This window comes from Hippopotamus amphibius, chromosome 5 (assembly GCF_030028045.1).
Source record: "Hippopotamus amphibius kiboko isolate mHipAmp2 chromosome 5, mHipAmp2.hap2, whole genome shotgun sequence".
Classification (NCBI taxonomy): domain Eukaryota; kingdom Metazoa; phylum Chordata; class Mammalia; order Artiodactyla; family Hippopotamidae; genus Hippopotamus; species Hippopotamus amphibius.
The window spans coordinates 136,503,492-136,524,727 of record NC_080190.1 but is presented as its reverse complement, the minus strand read 5'-3'; the positions used below and the strand labels follow the sequence as shown (position 1 = coordinate 136,524,727).

The window sequence follows — 21,236 nt, the reverse complement described above, 5'->3', positions numbered from 1 at the left end:
CTCAGGAATCTAAGAGTGTTTCAATATTAGGAAGGTTATTAGAATATCTTAAGGATAAGGAGGGAAAAAAAAATCACTTGATCACGTGGTGACAGTTGAATATCTGATAAATTACATACTAATTTCTTTAAGGAAAATAACCTCTTTAAAAAGTGTAGAAGAAGAATACTTCCTTTTTTTTTTTTTTTGGGCACACGGGCTTAGTTGTTCCGTGGCATGTGGGATCTTCCTGGAGCTGGGATCAAACCCGTGACCTCTGCATTGGCAGGTGGATTCTTAACCACTGCGCCACCTAGGAAGCCCAAAAGAATACTTCTTTACTGTGATTAAATAATTTTTTTAAACTGTCATCATCATATTTGCTGGTGAGAATATCCCCAATAACTTTCTTCTGGAAATTTTATCTGACACAAGAAGGTAGAAAACAGAAATAAGAATTGTAAATGTTAGAAAGTGACAATATTATAAATACTGTAGATAAAATGATTTAATAGCTACGTGGTCCAAAAGGATTGTGAATAACATTAACAGGATAGGACTACATGAATACAATTGGTAGTAATGGACATACCATATTCCTTTTAGGGGAAAATGAACAATTTTAGAGATGTCAGCACTTCCCAAATTAATTTATAGGTTTATTTCCAGTTTATTTTCTTGTTATTAGTTTGTTGTCTTTTTTTTTAATTGAGAATAACTGGCATACAATATTAGTTTCAGATGCACAGCATAGTGATTCGACATTTGTATATTGTGAAATGATCACCACAATAAGCCTAGTTAACATTCATCACCACACATAGTTACAAAGGTTTTTTTCTTGTGATAAGAAATTTAAGATCCATTTTCTTAGCAACTTTCAAATCTACAATGCGCTGTTATTAATTATAGTCACCAAGCTGTATATTACATCTCCGTGACTATTTTATAACTAGAAGTTTGTAACTTTTGACTTCCTTCACCCATTGCCTACCTGCTGCCCTCCCCTCTCCTGCCTCTAGCAACCACCATTCTATTCTCTGTATCTACGAGGATTTGGGGTTTTGTCTTTTGTGTTTGTTTGTTTGTTTTTAGATCTTACGTATAAGTGAGATCATATGGCATTTGTCTTTCTCTAACTCATTTCACTTAACATAATACCCTCCAGGTCTACCCATGTTGTCACAAATGGCAAGATTTCCTTCCTTTTTTCATGGCTGAATAACTCCATCATATATCTACATCTATGTCCATGTCCATGTCTATGTCTCTGTCACTGTCTGTATCTATACCTGTATCCGTATGTATATCTTACATCATCTTTATCCATTCATGCATTGATGGACACTCAGGCTACTTCCATGTCTTGGCCGTTGTAAATAATGCTGCAATGAACATGGGGGTGCATATATCTTTTTGAGCTAGTGTTTCCATTTTCTTCATGTAAATGCCCAGAAGTGGAATGGCTGGGTCATATGATAGTTCTAGTTTTAGTTTTTTGAGGAACCTGCATACTGTTTTCCGTAATGGTTGTACCAATTTACATTTCTCACCAGCAGTGCACAAGGGTTCCTTTTTCTCTTCATCCTTGCCGATACTTGTTATTCATTATCTTTCTGATAATAGGATTCTACTAGATGTGGGGTCCTAGCTTATTGTGGTTTGATTTACATTTCCCTAATGATTAGTGATGCTGAGCACCTTTTCATCTACCCCTTGGCCATCTATATGTCTTCTTTGGGAGAATGTCTATTTGGATCTTCTGCCCATTTTTTAAAAAATTTATTTATTATTTTTTTGGGGGTACACCAAGTTCAATCATCTGTTTTTATACACATATCCCCATATTCCCTCCCTTCCTTGACTCCCCCCCCCTCGAGTCCCCCCCACCCTCCCCACCCCAGTCCTCTAAGGCATCTTCCATCCTCGAGTTGGACTCCCTTTGTTATACTACAACTTCCCACTGGCTATCTATTTTACAGTTGGTAGTATATATATGTCTGTGCTACTCTCTCGCTTCGTCTCAGCTTCCCCTTCACCCCCCGCGCCCTCCCAAACCTCGAGTTCTCCAGTCCATTCTCTGTATCTGCGTCCTTGTTCTTGTCACTGAGTTCATCAGTACCATTTTTAGATTCCGTATATGTGAGTTAGCATACAATACTTGTCTTTCTCTTTCTGACTTACTTCACTCTGTATGACAGACTGTAGTTCTATCCACCTCATGACATATAGCTCCATCTCATCCCTTTTTAGAGCTGAGTAATATTCCATTGTGTATATAGGCCACATCTTTATCCATTCATTTGTTGATGCTTCTGCCCATTTTTAAATTGAGTTTGTTTTCTTATTTGTTCAATTTCTGGGATTTGACAAAATGATTCTAAAGTTTGTTTGGAATACTAAACACACTGGAACAGCAAAGAAAAAGATGAAAATGTTGAGTAATGAGGAAACAATTGTCAGAATTAAAACAGAATAAAAATACAAAAATGCATAGTGGTGAGAAGAAAAGAGCATGGACTTTGGATCCAGCAAACTTAGGTTTAAATTCCTGTCTCTGACACATTCTAGATATGTAATCTTGGACAAATAACATCTTTAAAGTGTGTATTACAGACCCTAATTGTCCTCCTTTCACACCTCACCCCTTTATTCACATCCTTGCTGTGGCCTCATCCTGGGCAGAATATACTTTGCTACTTCTTGGCTTTGGGTTTGGCCTTGTGACTTGGTTTGGTCAGTGGCATGTGGGCAGATGTTAACAAGTGTTTCAGTTCCAACTCTAGGCCTTAAGAAGCCTCCATCCTTCTGCTTGCCCTTCTGCACCCCTGTTGCCTCTAAGAGAAGAGCTTCTCCTGACCTGCTGCCCCTTCATCCTGGGCCCCAGAGTGAATGAATGTAGAGCACAGCTGCTCCACAAATGCATGAAAATAAATAAATGCTGTTGCAAGCTATAGAAAATCAGACAAATGTATCAGTTATTTCTTAAAGAAGCTCTCAGGAGGTGCCACAAACACTGCTGCTTATACCTTATTGGCCAGAATTTTGCCACATGGCCAATTCTAATTGCAAGGGAAGCTAGGAAATGTGGCCAGCTAAATTTGGTATTTTATTACTGTGGAAGAAGGGGAGAATTACTTGGTGGGACAACTAGCAGTCTCAGCTACAGAGGTGTAATCCCTATTGACCTTTTTAAAGTGTGGTAAAATACACGACATAAAATTTACCTTCTTAATAATTTTTAAGTGTACAGATCTGTGGTATTAAATATATTCATGTTTTGCAACCATCAATCTCTATTGATTTTTTTTTTTTTTAGAGAGTATGTTGGGTTTTTTTTGTTTGTTTTTTAAATTTGTCTTTTTTGGCTGCGTTAGTTCTTTGCTGCATGTGGGCTTTCTCTAGTTGTGGTGAGTGGGGCTACTCTTTGATGTGGTGCATGGGCGTCTCATCGCAGTGACTTCTCTTGTTGTGGAGCACAGAGCAGCATGTGGGATCTTCCCGGACCAGGGATCGAACCCATGTCCCCTGTATTGGCAGATGGATTCTTAACCACTGTGCCACCAGGGAAGCCCCTGGAAAGCCATTTTTGATGGTAATAGGTTGAAAGCTTTAAACTGCTCATGCTTCTTGTCCCATTAATTTTGTTTAAGGATATTAGCCCAGAAAATAATTCTAAAACACATTCTATGCAAATATATGCATTGTAACATTGTATATAATAGTGAAAGTCTGGATACAACCTAAAATTTTAAATGGAGCAAGTAAGTTATTACAAAGCCCAGTCAGCAATTACAGTGATGATTACAAAGACTTTGATAAATGGAAAATGTTTATAGTATAATGTTACTTGAAAATTGTAAGATTTAATTAAAAGTTTAATCCATTGATCAAGCCAATTGTGCTTTGGATGTACACCTGTTGATACTACTTTCTTTTATTTAGCTTCCCACTTTCTATATTTCCCAGGTTTTCTTGATTGAAGACTGTATTTTTCTAATCAAAAATTTTTATCACAGAGCTTTGGAAAGTGTTCTGCACTTGTCAGGTGTTCAATTGGTTCTTTGCTGACTATCCTTGAGGCATTTTATTAAAAAGGAGCCAGTTAAAAATACAATATAACAAACATCTTGGGTTCTTTCTGGCATTATCCATACATACTGCTCTCATTTTAAGCAAAATTGTGAAGGAAGGAAAATTCATTTTGTTTTTCATCTTTCATGCCACCTTCCCTCCAATTCTCAGGTTTTATGTTCTGTGTTCTATTCCCAAAGGATCTAGCTTTAAGATTGCTGCTACTGTGTAAACTTGCAATAGCATCCAGAGTTACTTGCATTTTTAAAAGATCTCAACCTTAAAAATAAGAAAATTAATGTAAAGCTCTTAGCACAGAGTGAATGTTCAGCAAGTGTTGACGATGATGGTGGTGATGGTAAGGATGGTGGTAATGACCATGGAGAAAGTCTTCAAGATTAGAATGGGGCTTTGTGGGAAAAAGTGATTATTCTCCATTATGACACTTTAAAAATATTTGGAGTATGCCTGGAATTTCCTTTTCCTTAAGAAATAAAAAAAGCTTATAATGGATCCACAGTCTGTGATAATACCAGACATAATTATGATGACTACAATACTCATCTCAAATTTGTTTGTATTTTCAACCTATATGATTGCATGGATTTGTGAATTACTATTATCATTCCTATTATAAAACATTAGCACTTTCTTTTAGTAATATTGCCTCTTGAAGCTTGAAGGGGCACCCTTTCCTGATAATATTCTTATGTTTGTGGAGTAGGTTTAATTAACCCTATCCATATTTGATGCTTGCCATGACTTTATAAGTTAAAACATATGAGGCTATTTATTTCCTCCTAGGCACCGTGCCTAGAATTTGGTGCCCTCAGGTAAGTGGTTGAGCTTGAACATGGCCACATGCCAAAAACTAGGCTTCCTCCAGCAGTGGACAACTAAGGCTGACAGTCTAAACTTTTCTGAGTGTATTTTTTCTATAAAAATAACCATTTCCCAAGCTTAGAATAAATATTAACTAGCTACTTGTTACCAGCACTTAATTTTTAAGGAAAGATGAAATTTAACACAAGTTTAAAAATATGCCTAGCCTTGAGGCCATTTAGTGTCTTCCCGAATACACTTAAATGGTACAGCAATCAAATCTAATTCTGTTTCTATTTAGTGCTTTACTAAATCTCTTTCTACTAAATCTTTTCCTAAAAGATATTTGGAGTTTATATATACATTTCCAATTCTGATTCTAGCTCTCTTTGTTTACACATTGCCTCGTTTTAGAGCAAGCCTTTGGGTGCCACCTTCCCAACCCAAGGAAGTGTATCAAGATATTTTCCTAAACAAAGGTAGCGATTTGTTTTCATTCTATCTCACTACATTTTGTATTCAGCTTTGCAACACAGTTTACAGCTTGTCTGTTGTGGGCTTCCTGAAGTCTCCAGTAGCTATATATTTTTTAATCTCACACTTTTAAGGTGATAAACATCAAGATGTCTGAGTATCAATCATACACTCTCCCTACTTCTGTCTTCCTTTTCCCCTTCCCCCTCCCTTTCCCTTCCCAATGACTTAAAAACATTGGTGTTGCTTCATTTGCAGTTCCCTGATTGTTGGTGAGGTTTAGCATCCTTTCATGTTTGCTTATCATTATTGATGAGGTTTAGCATCCTTTCATATTTACTTATTATTTGAATTTCTTCTATTTTGTCACTTTAGATTTTGAAAATCTTCTGTGATTTTGCCCATTGTCTACTTAGACTGTCTTTTCCTAATTAGTTTCTTTCTCTTTGTATACTTTTATTTCATTGTTGGGTATCTATTAATTTTGGTTATTGTCTTCCTTCTTATGTAGTCAGTTCTTATGTAGTCAGATCTGTTCAGGTTTTCCTTTCTGCTTTCTGAGTTCTGCATTTTGCTTGCCAGATCTTTTTCTATCTATGATTATTAAAATATTCTCTTACCTTCTTTTCTAAAACATGTCTTAGAGGTCTTTAATGTGTTTAAAACATTTTAAAATAAGCTTCTAATTTTAGAATACTTTTAGATTAACAAGAAGTTGTAAAGGTAGTACAGGGAGTTTCCATATAGCCCAAACCCAATCACCCCTGTTATTAACATCTTATATTACCATGGTACATTTGTCACGATTAATGAGCCAATATTGATATTATTATTAACTGAAGCCTATACTTTATTCATATTTCTTCAAGTTTTTACTAATGTTCTTTTTCTGTTCTAGGACTCCCATTATATTTGGGATACCTTATTACATTTAGCCCTTATGTTTCCTTAGTTTGGTCTGTGATAGTTTTTCAGACTTTTTCTTTTTTTTGATGATGGATCTTGACATTTTGAGGAGTAATGGTTAGGTATTTTGTAGAATGGACCTCAGTTGGGATTTGTCTGATGTTTTTCTCATAATGAAACTAGGGTTTTGTGTTTTGGGGAGGAAGACCATAGAAGTAAACTACCCTTCTCATCACATCATATCAATGGTACATACAACCAATATGATTGATCACTGTTGTTGATCTTGATCACCCAGCTGAGGTTGTGTTTCCCTACTGAAAAGTTACTCTTTTCTTCCTTTTCACACTGTACTCTTTGGTAGTAAGCCATCGTGTGCAGCCCATACTTACAGTGTGAGGAGTTCTGCTCTACTTCCTTGAGTGTAGAGCATCACATTTGTCTGTTTTTAACCAGTGGATCTTCAATGCATTTGGAATTTATTCTGATCTCTTGTCATAGTGGACATGGAGGCTTTCTTTCTTTCCTCTTTTGTGTAATAGGCATTTCTTTCGTTTGGGATGGTCATGGTGGAAATTGACACCATCCATAGCTCTAAAAGAGGGTTCTGCTATTTTAGAGCAAACAGAGAATTCCCACCCATCTTCCCACACTGATTTATTCAGATAAGCCAATCATTTGTTCAGGCGTAAGCTGAATCAGTGCATGTTGGGAAATAGGTCAGGCTGACAGCTTGAGCCAATGAGACAAGAAGGGAGGTTATGGAAGCACTTTGGAAGGGGAGGTTTCTCATTCTTTTTAGGGAGCTACCAGATAATAGTGCTTTTCTCCTTTTGGGCAGTCTCATATACAGATTTGAAGCTTGACCCTCTGGCACCATTTAGCCTTAGAATGAATCTGATGTTGCAGAAATCCAAACCCAGAGATGGAAAAAGAAGACAAAAAACAAACAAAACCTCCCAGTGTCTTTCACGTCAGTATTGAGCCACAAAATCAAAGCAACCCTACAGTCCACTCTATCTCTGGGTCTTCCAATTAAATGAGCCCTTTGTTGTATAAGGCAGTTTGGGCTGGGTCTTCAATTGCTTGCAATATAAAGAAGCCTGATACAGGGGTATATCAATAGAGATCTAAGATTATTTATTTATTTTTCCAAATAAGATAGTCAGTTATGCCCATATGATTTATTGAGTGGCTCATTCTTCCCTCTGAGGTGTGAAATATCACTTTATCATAAACATTTCCACATAAAAATGGTTCTTTTCTAGGCTCAGTATTCATCCCATGTATTAATTTAGCTGTTTCTGAATTAATACCATGCTGTTTTAATTACTACAATTTTATCCTATGTTTTACCATCTAGTGGGGCAAGTCTTTCTTCATTGTTCTTTTATTTTCCCCCAAATTTATGAGCTCTTTTTATGTACTTTCTCTTCTCTTTGAACTTGAGAGTTAGCTTGTTCAATTCTAGAGGCTTCTCAAGATTAAAGAAAACCTGGGATTACTCTAAATTTACAAATTAAATCTGGAGGGTGACTGTGGCCCTGGCTAATGCCTTGACTACAGCCTTTTGAGAGACCTTGGATTGGAGGCGCCTGCTAAACTGCACCTGAATTTCTGACATATTGGGTTGGCCAAAAAGTTCTTTTGGTTTTAAGTAAACATAAAAAACATATTTTTCATTTTTTACCAAAAATTTTATTTAATAACGTATTCTTTAACTGAGTGAATTAGGTAACTTATACAGTCAGAAGTTAGTAAGTTATGTTTATCTATGTTTTCAATGCCCTTACTCTTTTTTTCTTGACTGCATTGCGTCTTTGCTGCTGCACACCAGCTTTTTCTAGTTGTGGCAAGTGGCGGCTACTCTTCATTGTGGTGGGAGGGCTTCTTAGTGTGGTGGCTTCTCTTGTTGTGGAGCATGGGCTCTAGGCTCACAGGCTTCAGTAGTTGCAGCACTTGGGCTCGGTAGCTGTGCCTCGAGGGCTTAGTTGCTTTGCAGCACGTGGAATCTTCCCGGACCAGGGATCGAACCTGTGTCCCCTACACTGGCAGGCAGATTTGTAACCACTTAGCCACCGGGGAAGTCCAGTGCTCTTACTCTTGGATTACTTTTTAAAAGATACTTTCAGTTTACCAAGCATAAATCTGTGGTGTTCAGAAGCTTTTGTCTTACTCTTCCTCACTTCGTTTGTGGCTAAATATGAAGAGATAACAAACCTTTGTCAATGGAGATTTATTAGAAAGGTACCCTTAAGAAAATTTTTCTTAATACCTTTGATTGTTTCAAAGGAGAGTATAAAAACCATGGTCATCTTAACCTCTTTCTCTGTGAACACTGAAATTGAAATCATAGTTTAAGTGCTTGAGGGAAATTAGCCATGTAAAAGTATTCCATGGGTAATTTTTGTAAAATAATTACTTCATTAAGCAAAAAATTACCTTTTGTAAGGGAATCACTCCCTTTGGAAAGAAATTCAAAAGAAGGAGCAAGGTAAAACTTTTAATAGGAAAAACCTGTAGTTTCAGGGTGGGGGCCATGCCTCCTTGTCTATGCCTGTCAATTTAATAACTAAAGGTTGATTGAAAGAATGTGTGATAGGGACAAAAATATTGAAGTCTGAATATTCACAATTTTTCTCCCTCCTCCTTCCCGGGCCTCCTTAAGGGAAGGATCCTTCATTTCTTGTCTCCTAGAACTATGCTCTATTGACTGAGACAAGTAGAGCTAGAAGAGCTATGGAATTGAAGAGAAGGAGGTCAAATTATTCTCTGCAGGAAAGGGCTTGAACTGCAGAAGAAGGGAGAGGAAGGGTGAGTGAATGTAAGAGAACAAGGGAGAAGCGATTTGGATAGCTCTCAAGAAAATCTAAGGGAGAAAGACAGGTAGAGCAGATTTTCAGGAAGCTGCGTTGTATTAATGTGCTCTATAGTTCTTTCCTCAGCATGTCCGTGAGACTCTTTCTGAAAATCTCTATCTTTCCAAGCTTTGTGAAGTTCGATTTGAATCTATCACATGCTAAGACTGGCTTAAGGGTGGCTCAGTTTGATTCCAGCTTCCCTGTAAGTCTCATTGTCCAGTTTTCCAACAGCATTAACTGTTGTTACCACTGCATATCTGTGTAGGAGTAGTCTTCCAGATTTCCTGGCCTAGAAGTAAACAAGTTTTCTTTCTGCTTAATTTAATCAAGACAAATTAGAAATTATTCAGAGACCATAGGTAGGAATAAAAAGACATTTAAAGAATATAAAAAGAGAAATTAGTTTCAATAAATAGCAGCAGCTAGCATAGCAAGGAAAATAAATTTTTTTAAATTTTAATATTTTTCTACCTATAAAACGTGGTGTATGTATTCCGTGACAAGGAAGGCACTGCTGTTATTCAAAGGAACTGGGTCCCAAATCCAAGCTTTCTCTCCTATTTCTCTTAGAGTACTCAGTTGGGAATTCTGGTGAGCTGTTTACTAGTATAAAAAAGTGCATACTTAATTTTGATTCCAATTGGAATGGTTGGAAGCAGAAACAGATTACATTGTTTTCACAGTTAAGTGAAGCTGAGTGACCCTTATCTAAATCTCAAATTTTCCTACAGCTTTCATCTGTTCATGAATGCTGCTGCCTCTTATTTGCAGGTTGAATGATGATTTCTATGCTTTCCTTCTTGGAATCTTCAGGCTGGCTTTCCACAGACAAATTAAAACAGAGACTTGAAACAATTTTTTTTTTTCTGTGTATTTCAGGAGAAAAACAATTCCTTTTATTCAGTAACACAGAATACGCCAGGCACACTGGCCTTGGGCCTTAGCACTTACTGTTCCTGTGGCCTCACAGTTCTTTTCCTACAGCAATCTGCATGGCTCTCCCTGCACTTCCTCCTCAGTCACCCTCTCATTAAGGCCTTGCCTGGACACTCTTTCTAAATTTCATCCCTTTGTCTCCACTTTATATTCCCTTTCCCCATTTTATTTTTCTTCCTTACCAGTTTTCAGTACCTAACATAATTGATTATTTATTTGTTTTATTGTGTTTCCCTAACCAGAATATAAACCTCATGAGGGCAGGAATTTTTGTCTTTCTTTACTGATGAATCCCCAGCACGGAGAACAGTGCCCGAATAGGTAAGTGCTCAGTAAATATTTATTGACTGACTTATGGTGGGATAATGCATAGCTTTGGAGTTATAAAGGCATGAGTTAGAATGCAGATTTTTCTGTTTGGCCTAGGGTAACTGCCTCCACCCTTTTCAACCTCAGTTTCTTCACCTAAAGCAGAGATAACCACCTAAAAAGGCAGTTTTAAGGGTTTAATGAGATAATGTAGGCCAATTTGCTGATCCCACTGGGGTCATACAACAACTGTTAGCCCTCTCCCTTTCAAACTGAGGGGAGACTCCAGAGATTTATTTTCTGATATTATTCCTCCTCTTTCCACAAGTCTTCTTTATGGGTGTCTCAGTTCCAGTAGGAAACTGTTTTGAAGGTACACTCAAATTAGGGTCATATGAGGAGGATTGAGGTCTAGGGATGTAGAGAATAGAGGAGGAATCAGGGAATTGCAGAGCAGTTACCACCCATAGGCCCAAAGGGACTAGCACTGCTGGGGATGAGGATAGAGTGCGGGATAGAATGATATAATTTCAAAGTTTCTTCCTAGCTTTGACATCTTAATGATTGTCTTGTTACTTCTGAACCATTAGTCTGTGGATCTTTAATAAATGCAAATAAGTATAAATTCTGTGATAATCTCTCTTGTTCACAGAATTTGACTTTAGGTTTCAACAATGAATGATCTTAACAAATATAAAATAAGTTTAGGAGGAGAATATAATGGTTTGAAAATAAATCAAGTTTATTACATAGCAAAACTTAAAATAATGGAAAAAGACTGTTAATAGACAAGTGTAATTTGGGTTAATGTTTACAACATTCTTTTCATATTCTTTGTTCTAATCTTCAAAAAACTCTATGACACTACATCTTGACAATTTCCGACAAAAACAAGTAAAGTCATTACATAGCTGCTGTGTATGGTCATAAAAAAGATATCTATGGATGAAATTTAAGGTTAAATGGTACACACACAATATGGATGCATGAAGGGGGTCTAATTACCATGGGGTAAGGGCCTTGGGGACAAGTTGGGGGAGGGGTGGCAAGAGGGAAGGAAACAAGCCTTTCGTGAGTACTTTCTATGTGTCATAATTTGTGATAGTTTTGCCAGGTTACCCAATTGAATAGCTGGCAAGGCCACAGTGCACTGAATCTAGTGCATGAGAGATCTCACTGCAGTAATTATTTTCTTTATAATTAGACATAATTATTGTGAGGAGCTTGTCCACAATCTAAATCGAACAAGAATTTCCAGAAGTATTCCTATTACTGGGGGATGGCTGGGGGAAAACATAACCAATAATTATAATGAGAACTAGAGAGGGGAGCGTGGGCAGTTAGCAGTGCTGCAAACGGCTGCTCAAGATGTTTGGGAGGTATCCTTGGGAAATCCAGAGAAATGAATCAAATCAGATTGGGGCAAAAGCAGTGAAGGCAAGTGAGGAGCGGCACTTTGGGCCACTTCAAAGCTCTGTGCCCCAGGCCAGCAGAGAGAGGCTCTGGGTCCTGAGTAGGCCTCAACCTCTCGCCCTTCCAGTTCCAGCTCCTTTTCTCCCCTCCCTGCATTAGGACCGGCCCCTCCCTCCGCCCTCGGCTCCGCCCACCAGCCCCCCACCCCAGCGCCTGGCCCCGCCCACCACGCCTGGGCCGCGGCCGGCTCCGCCCACCCTTCCCAGACCGCGGCCGGCGGCCGAGGGGCGGGGCGGGCCGGGAGGAGCCGCGCTCTGCAGCGGGAGGGGGATCCGCTGCGGAGTTACGGGAAAGTTGGTCCGAGTTCCTGGAGTTTCCCTCTGTGGTTCCCCGGGCTTGGTCGGCTGGTGCCCCGGGTCTTTGCTCGCCTCCGGCCTTCGCCGCCCACCCGGTCCCTCCTTCTGCCCCCGGCCGCCATGGAGCAGCCGCCGGCGCCCAAGAGGTAACGAACGCTGGGCTCGGGGAGAAGGAGGGAGGCGGCGCCGGCCGCCGCGGGGCGGGGGCGGTTAGGCCGGGCGGGACCGAGACCCCGTCCCCGACTGAGGGGCCCCGAGCCGGGCGCGCCGGGGGTCCCGAGGCAGATCCGAGTGCCGGGCCGCGTCGGTCCGTGGGGAGGCCGAGCCTCGTTTCCCCCGCGGCCCGCGGGGCCTGGCGCGGGTGCGGAGTCGGTGGGCAGCGGCCGGACTCCTGGGGCGGGCGGAGTTTTCCCTCGTGGCACATTCACGAACTGGGAGACAAAACTAGGAAATTATTGGGCTTCTTACAGCCATGTAGGCTTTTTCTTGTCAAATGTGTTTCATACTGTTGCCTGTTTTCTGTTTTTTTGGTGTTTTTTTTTTATTGAGAAAGTGGGTTGTTTATTTACAGTTCAAGGAATTAAATATTAATAGCTACACTGTCTCTAAAGCATTGTGGATATGCTGCACTGACAGGTGTTTCTCTCCCCTTCGTCCGCGAGTTCAGAAGTATTTATGGATGCAAGACAGTAGAAATCTTAAATTAGAACCCCTCCCCCATATAGTTTCTTTTTTTTTTTTTTGGTTTTTCTTTTAGCATGTAAAAATAGCGATGCTTTGGTATTTACTGTTAGTTTATATTTATTCTTTGATATATTGGAAGTGTACGAGTACACAGTCGATACTTTTCAACTGGTATTTGAAATGATCTTGGGAAACTAAATCAAGGCTGTCCATTGATATAAAGTCATAACATGCATTTTACCCGTAAGAATGAACCAATCAGCTCATGCTGGATAAAACATTTAACTTGTCTCTCATTTTTAATTTATAAAATAAGGGTTATAATCTCTCTCCCAGATAGTGCTGTTGTGAAGAGTAAAGAGTGTTTTGATATCTAGAGATCTTTAGATGAAAGGTGGTATATTCAAGAACATGGAATAATTAAAAAGGTAGGAACTTTGTGAGCTATTGTGAATTGTGTGACTAGACATGTGAGCCTTGAACCTTCTGTTCAGGTGAGAAAGGGGGGTTGTGAAGGAGACACCTGCTGTCAGGGCCCTTGATAGATTCTTTTCTGGCATTTTAAAATATCCCAATTCTAATATTGATTTGGCACTCAGTTTTAATACTATAGAAGAAAACTGGAATCACTGTTTCTCCCATCTTGTCTTGGAAGGACGGTAAGGGGCATCTTCGAGATAGTACCGTAAGGCCAAGTTGAATAACTCTGAATTGAAGTAGAAGCTCTCTCTGTTGATTAGCTCTACTCTTAAGTTATCAGAGTTTCACTACAAATATAAGAGAATCCCTGCCCTTGCAGGGACAGTAGAGAACCTGGAGGGGTCGGTGGTATATATCACCATTCACTGGTGATTTAGTCTTTTCAAAGTGGTGGTTGCATATTTAAGAGACTTATTTTTAGCTCTCTTCAGAGAGGCATGTTCATCCAGGAATGCATTTCTAAAGAGTAAAAGATATGTGACAATCCCATATATTTGAATATCTCAAAATTTTTTTCATAGCATTTTTTTCATAATATTTAATCCTTATAGCAATCCTATTGAGTAGGTTGGATTACAGACATTAGTCCTGTTTTATAGATGAGATCACTAGGAGGGTTTGCCACATGGAAGGCTGTGACAGAGATAACGGACAGTGAATTTTCGTGTTGTGCCTCTTAATCATTACCCTCTAATAATGAAATATAGCTACCATTTTTTGTGGTCTTACTATTTGCCAGGAATTTTATATATACATTCTTTTACTTTATTTTCTCAAGAAATAGGAATCCTGGCTCTGCAATTTACTATGCTAGTTCTAAATTTAATTTCTTAATCTGTAAAATGTGTTTTGGAGTAAATGAGGTCATACGTAAAGCACTTAGCACAGTGCTTTATAATATGTTCAGTAATGTTAGTTGTTAGTTTATATTTTCCTTATTAAATAAAGCTTGGGGAGGTTAAATAACTTGGTCAGGTGGAGGAGGTGCCAAAACCCTGGGTCTGATTGGCTGCAAGGGCTGAGCACCTGCTCATTGTGTACAGTGATGCCTCTTTTTGAAACTCTGCTTGCTTTCTTAGCATTCCATGGTCGTCTCTTTGTATAATCTTCTGGTCCCCTTTGCTCGTTCTCTTTTGAATCTCTGTAAGAAGGCCACTTTGCTTTTCTGCTGTGAGTAGCTCTCCTCAGGGCCCATACATTTTTACGTGGTCACACATATGTTGCTGATGATCAAGTCTGTATGACCAATAGCTGCTGTTCAGTATTTTTTTTTTAATGTAGATCCATTCTTTTATTATCCTATTTAGTTTGTAACTAGATCCTATCAAATTTTCCACCAGAAAGCTGTGAATTCATTTTTTTTGCCCCCTTTCATTCCCAATACTACTACCCCATTCCAGGGTTTTAAAACCCCGACAGTTGATTTATAGCAGTGTCTTCGAATTGGACATTGTAGTCCAGGGATTATCAAAAAATTTTAACAGCAGAAACATTTTAACAGCAGAAGCGCTTTCTTTGGAGTAGGGGCAGGGTGCCAGAAGGTAGTTCCCATTGCCTTACCTCCTTCTGTTCCCCTTTTGGTGTCCTGCAGAACCTCCTAATGATCCATAGAACACTGCTTTATTTCGTCCGCGCGTGGCTTCTGATTTTGGTGGTAAAACATCACTTCAGTCATGCTGCTCTTTTTGGATTGGGGCGCAGTAGTTGACCTAGTACCCAAGGCCCTCTCACTTGGCCTCAACTTTAACCCCAGCCTTTTGTTACTTCTCCAAGCTGAATCTGTCCTTCTGAAGTTTCCCTATTGTTCTTTATTTAGATTATAGTCTGTGGGAGCTCCCTGCTTTGCCTTTGTTCATGCTTTTCGTTTAGAAAAGTTTGTGTTATTCTTTTTGCTAGTAATCTATGTTTTATTCAAGGCCTGCTTCATAAAGTATCTTATTTGAGTACTTTCTATGATATCTGTTTGTGTATCCATCTTCAAATTGTTCTTTTTTTAATTACAAAATTTTAGACACCCAAAAGATAATGGGGACAAATTTAGTAAGTACTTACTATCACTACCCAGCTTAAAGTATTCCCAATATAGTTGAAGCCCCCTGAGTGTATCTCTTCTCAGTTGCATTCCCTCCCTATCCCCCAAAGGGTTGTCACGGTTCTGAATTGGGTATTTGTCATTCCCATACATGTCTGTATATTTTAGTGTATTGTTCATATGTGTCTGACATAGCATTAGGCCTGGGTGTTAGGCCCAGCTTTGTCACTGACTTTGAAATTTGCTTCTTTGGATATCCTTTTCCTCTGGGAGTTGGAGATTCCAGTGTGTAACCAGGTCTGAGAATCTAGTGACCAGATGATCTGCAAGGTCCCTTTTATCCTCGCATTATTGATTTGGTCTCCTCAACAAGGCTTGTGTTAAACATAGGCAGTAGGTGTGGCCAGCCATGTCACTAACTTGAGGGTCAGAATGGCTTTTAGATTCCTCAGATTTCCTTAATAGTTCATCACAGAGGTCTTCAGAAGTCCTTATTAAAATGAAGTCCCTCTGGGAAGGGAAGTCCATTAAATGGTTATTAATTATTAGCATTTTGGTAGGTTGAGCTTATCAGATTTCTTTGTAGCAGAACAACTAGATGACAGCAAAATGACCACAGAATAGATAAGTTTTGATAGGTAGAAAGGGAAATGACCAAACACAGGTTCTTCTCCAAGTAGAACATTCATAGAAGGGGAGGTGGGTCTCTATGATAGACAGGTAGGCAGCGTGAGAGCTTTGGTTGCTGGAGGGTGTATAGTTATATATAGTACTAGTCAAAGAGAGGATAGAAAATCATTGTTGGAGAGAGATACTTTACTAGATAGACCTTGTTCCTGTTAGGTTATAGGATTAATAGTTATTTAAAATTTAAAATTTATTGATTAAGTTATACTTAGGGAACAAGAACAGTGAAAAAGCACTGAAGGATAGTAAGAAGAGAGTAAGCTACTGAAGCATATTTACTCTCAGCATAAGGAGAGTTCTTTTTTTTTATTATTTATTTTTTAAACTTTTTATTTTATATTGGCGTATAGCTGATTAACAATGTTGTGATAGTTTCAGGTACACAGCAGAGGGACTCAGCCATACATATACGTGTATCCATTCTCCCCCAGACTCCCCTCCTATCCATCCAGGCTGCCACATAACATTGAGCAGAGTTCCCTGTGCTATACAGTAGGTTCTTGTTTGTTATTCATTTTAAATATAGCAGTGTGTACATGTTCCAATTCCCTAACTATCCCTTCCCCTCCTCCTTCCCCCTTGGTAACTTTAAGTTCATTCTCTAAGTCTGTGAGTCTGTTTCTGTTTTGTAAATAAGTTCATTTGTATCATTTCTTTTTAGATTCCACATATAAGGGATATCATACAATATTTGTCTGACTTACTTCACTCAGTATGACAGTCTTTAGGTCCACCTATGTTGCTGCAAATGGCATTATTTCACTTTTTAATGGCTGAGTAATATTCCATTTTATGTATATATATCACCTCTTCTTTGTCCATTCCTCTGTTGATGGACATTTAGTTTGCTTCCATGTCTTGGTTGTTGTAAACAGTGCTGGAACGGACATTGGGGTGCATGTATCCTTTCGGACTATGTTTTTCTCTGGATATATGCCCAGGAGTGGGATTGCAGGATCATATGGTAGCTCTGTTTTTAGTTTTTTAAGAAACCTCCTTTTTTCTCCATGGTGGTTGTACCAGTTTGCACTCCCACCAGCAGTGTTGGAGCATTCCCTTGAGAGTTGTTTGATTTAAGCTATAGTTGGATTCTGTGGCTTTTTTTTTTTAATAGTGTGTTCAGGTAAAGTTGAAGATTGAAGTCAAAATGTTAGGTTTACAAAGTGCATTCACACCTATAGCTACTCTTCGTTGTAGTGCACAGATTTCTTATTGTGGTGGCTTCTCTTGTTGCGGAACATGGGCTGTAGGTACGTGGGCTTCAGTAGTTGCAGCATATGGGCTCAGTAATTGTGGTGCACGGGCTTAGTTGCTCTGTGGCATGTGGATCTTCCCAGATCAGGGATAGAACTTGTGTCTCCTGGATTGGCAGGCAGATTCTTAACCACTGTGCCACCAGGGAAGTCCCTTGTTCTAAGAGTTCTAAGAGTTCATCTTCTCAACTAATTAGTAGGTCATAAAAATAATTTGGTGGGTTATGACCAGCAAATTTTCAACGAACTAGAACAGAGCAGAAAATATAAAAATACCAGAGAACATCGCACAGAGTTCATTTCATGAAACTTCTGTTTTTGGGTCTAATCATCAATACTTAAAAAAAAAAAGTGAAAGCCATAATACATGATGGCTTGAAGTGACAGTACCTCTAGTTCTACACAGACTTCTTCGAAACTAGAAAAACTAAACTCCAAGCACTTTTCCTCCCTTACAACCAAACAGGAAATGCTCAATTTAAACCCATTATTTTTAAAGCTTTACTAATACACTTTTCTGGAATGAGCACTGGAATTTTCTGGGATTACTTCAGAAAAACAAATTTCAGCCTAGCTGTGTTCAACATTTCTAACAAATTCTTCTGTACTAATATATGCTATATCTCAGACCCTTAAAGACCAATGGATAAGTTAATCATTGCCTAGAGTTGACGAAAGACTAAGTTTATCTCCTGTCTTACTGTACCACTCACTGAAGTCTGCTCACCAGGAACTGCTCCAGATACTGTCGTACTCCCTCTCTCTAGTAAGGAAGAGCCAGTCGATTATTCTCACGTACAGAGCCTAAATCAATTCTAATGGAGTTGGTGTCACCCCAAATTAACCAAGAAAAGCCAAAGGAAGGACAGATATTTTTTACTGACCAAGTCATTACAGCAAAGAGATGCTCCTGTTTGCTGGATTCTTTTCCCACTGGACTACTTAGAACACCTCCTCCACTTGCCTGCCACTGAAGTTGGAAGCTTCCCCCAGGACCAACCCCCAGAGGCCACTGCTTTCATTTAAGAGTTCTTTTTTTTTTTTTTGGTTTATTACTTGGTCAGTTTTTTTTTAGAACTTTATTTTATTTTATTTATTTTTGGCTGTGTTGGGTCTTCGTTGCTGACCTACTAATTAGTTGTGATCTGCAGTTTGAAAAACATTGTTGCTGTATGTAGTTGTGACAGTAAGGAAATGGATTTCATTTCCAGCACCATTCCTGATACTTAAAAGCTTGATGATGGCATTGCCAAAGGAATCCAGAGTGGTATAATTGTAAGAAGCTATACACACAATAGAAATATTCTTTAAGACTCTAAAAAGGGAAGAGGTGAAGGGGAGAGAGGAAACCATTATTTAAAAACTATTGTATTTGAACACTTTTTATATGTCCCAATTAAGGTATGGGAAAATGGAAAATGATTATCCATGGTGTCTGACAGAGTTTATAAAGGAAAATATAATACATGAAGGTTTCTTTGAGGCAAAGGCCCTTTTGCCTTCTGGTGTAGAATGACCCTGTGCACTGGAAATATCCCACTGTAATTATGATGACCTCAATTTCTGACTCCCTACCAGCGCCACCCTTTCTATCTACCAGAAGTCTTTAGATTTTTTCTTCTAAAGTGAAAATTTATACTCTCTGATAAGAAATATTCTTTTCTATATGTCCCAAGCTGCTTTTTTGTTGTGATTTTCTTTGAATTGCCTCATATGTTAGGATTACTCTAATTGCAAGAAGCTTTTTAGCTCATATTGTAGAACAAAGATTCTATATTTGAAATGTCTTATTATAACAGTTTTTTTCTACAAGAGTCTCAAGTTGAATAAATGAAAGTAACAAATATGTAAACAAATGTATAAAAATTAAAAATAAGTCTATTGCTTGTATGCCATGAAATTAAGATGCAGATTACCTTGAACTTCTTAAAAGTACATCAAAGGATATGTCTTTAAAAATGACTTTGTAGCAAAATGAGAATTACAGAAAACTTAGCAGTAATGATAATTAATATAGGTGTACATGCGATAGTACTATATGTGGATTCTGAATTAGTCTATAGGTTTTATATAATACCAGATATCTTAGTAAAGAGGTGAAATAGAGTAAATTTTTCAGGTATGTTGATATAAATATTAGTATCTTGATACACACACACTTATAAAATTGGGGAAATCATTGAGCATATTGATTCTAAGGATGAAATAGTTTCTATCATATATTCAAAATATAGAATGCTATTCTCTGTCCAGATCATCTTTTCTTTTCTTTTCTTTCTGTTTCTTTTTGCCTTAGCAATTGCTTTCTATATCCCTACCTTTTTTTAAAAATATGGAAGTATAGGTGATTTACAATGTTATGTTAGTTTCAAGTGTACAGCAAAATGATTCAGTTATACACACATACACACACACACATTCCTTTTCATTATAGGTTATTATAGGATATTGAGTATAGTTCCCTGTGCTGTATAGTAGGTCCTTGTTGTTTACCTATTTTATATATAGTAGTGTGTATATATTAATCTCAAACTCCGAATTTATCTACCTCCCCTGCAACTCCACTATCCCCTTTGGTAACCTTAAGTTTGTTTTCTATATCTCAGTCCATTTTTGTTTTGTAAAAAGTTAATTTGTGTCATTTTTTTAGATTCCACATATAAGTGATATCATATGATATTTATCTTTCTCCATCTGACTTACTTCACTAAATATGATAATCTCTAGGTCCATCCATGTTGCTACAGATGGCATTATTTCATTCTCTTTATGGCTGATTAATATTCCATTGTGTATATATATATACACTACATCTTCTTTTTGAAAATATTTATTTGGTTGTGCTGGGTCTTGGTTGCTGCAGGTGGGCTTCTTAATTGTGGCTTGGTGGCTCCTTAGTTGCAGCATTGGGCTCCTTAGTTGTAGCACATGGGCTCCTTAGTTGTGGCATGCAAACTCAGTTGCAGTATGTGTGTGGGATCTAGTTCTCTGACCAGGGATTGAACCAGGGCCCCCTGCATTGGGAGTGCTAAGTCTTAACCACTGCACCACCGGGGAAGTCCCTATACTACATCTTCTTTATCCACTCATTTGTTGATGGACTTTTAGGTTGCAGATCATTTTTTCATTTTTAGAATTTTTGGTTTTCTGAAATCATGGGACCTAGAGTTCTGTAATTGGAAAGGAATTGAAAGTGAAAATTATTTTTGTAATTTAGGTGAACTTTTTACATTTGAAGCTAGCATAAATTGAATAGAACAGGCAGTTCATTTCCTTGACTCTTCTCTGGAGTTACATTTTTCCTGTCTGCTGGGTTACCCCATTCTCCTGTTTCTTTCTAAAAACTGACTTTCTTTACTCAGTGATTATTGCTCATGGCAGCAATTGGCTGCCATCCTTGAGTTCATTAATTTGCTCATTTATTAATATATTCAGTAATTATTAATTAACTACCTTTCAACCATCAGATGCTGGGTACATTGTTGAATGAAACTGATGAAATCTTTTCCTTCATGGAACATGCACTCTAGTTGGAGCTTGAGCTGTGAAGGACAGAGGTAGTATGAGTTGATAGAGAGAAATGGTGGAACCTATTAATAGGGTGTTTGAAGGAGACTTCCTAAGAAAGTACTTAAGCTGTGTACATGAGGTTGAGAAGTATTCTGTGTGAGTAGCTGGAAAGAGTATTCCAGGCGGAAGGAAAAGCTATGAGAAGGCCTGGAGGTGGGAAAGAGTTTAGTGTGTGGGAGGAATTGAAATAAGGCCACTGTGGCTGAGTTGTAGAATGGGAGAAAATGGTTAGAGATGAGGTCAGAGAGATGGGCAGGGATTCAATGATTCAGGCCATGGAAAGGGATTTGGATTTAAGTCAGTATAGTGGGCTGTCATTAAGTGGAATTTTAAGCAGTTTATATTTTTAAAAGATCACTGTTGTTTTGGGTAGAATAAATTGTAGAGGGTTAAGAATAAA

General features: G+C 38.4%; 1 protein-coding gene across 1 annotated transcript in view; it reads left to right on the top strand.

Moving 5' to 3' along the window:
- Nucleotides 1-12,047: 12,047 nt before the first annotated feature.
- STK3 (serine/threonine kinase 3) overlaps nt 12,048-21,236 on the top strand; it is a 316,883-nt gene continuing 307,694 nt past the window's right edge. Inside the window, exon 1 of the mRNA XM_057735647.1 lies at nt 12,048-12,276. Within this exon, the coding sequence (XP_057591630.1) occupies nt 12,251-12,276 (26 nt within the window). The 5' untranslated portion in view covers nt 12,048-12,250. The remainder of the gene's footprint in view (nt 12,277-21,236) is intronic.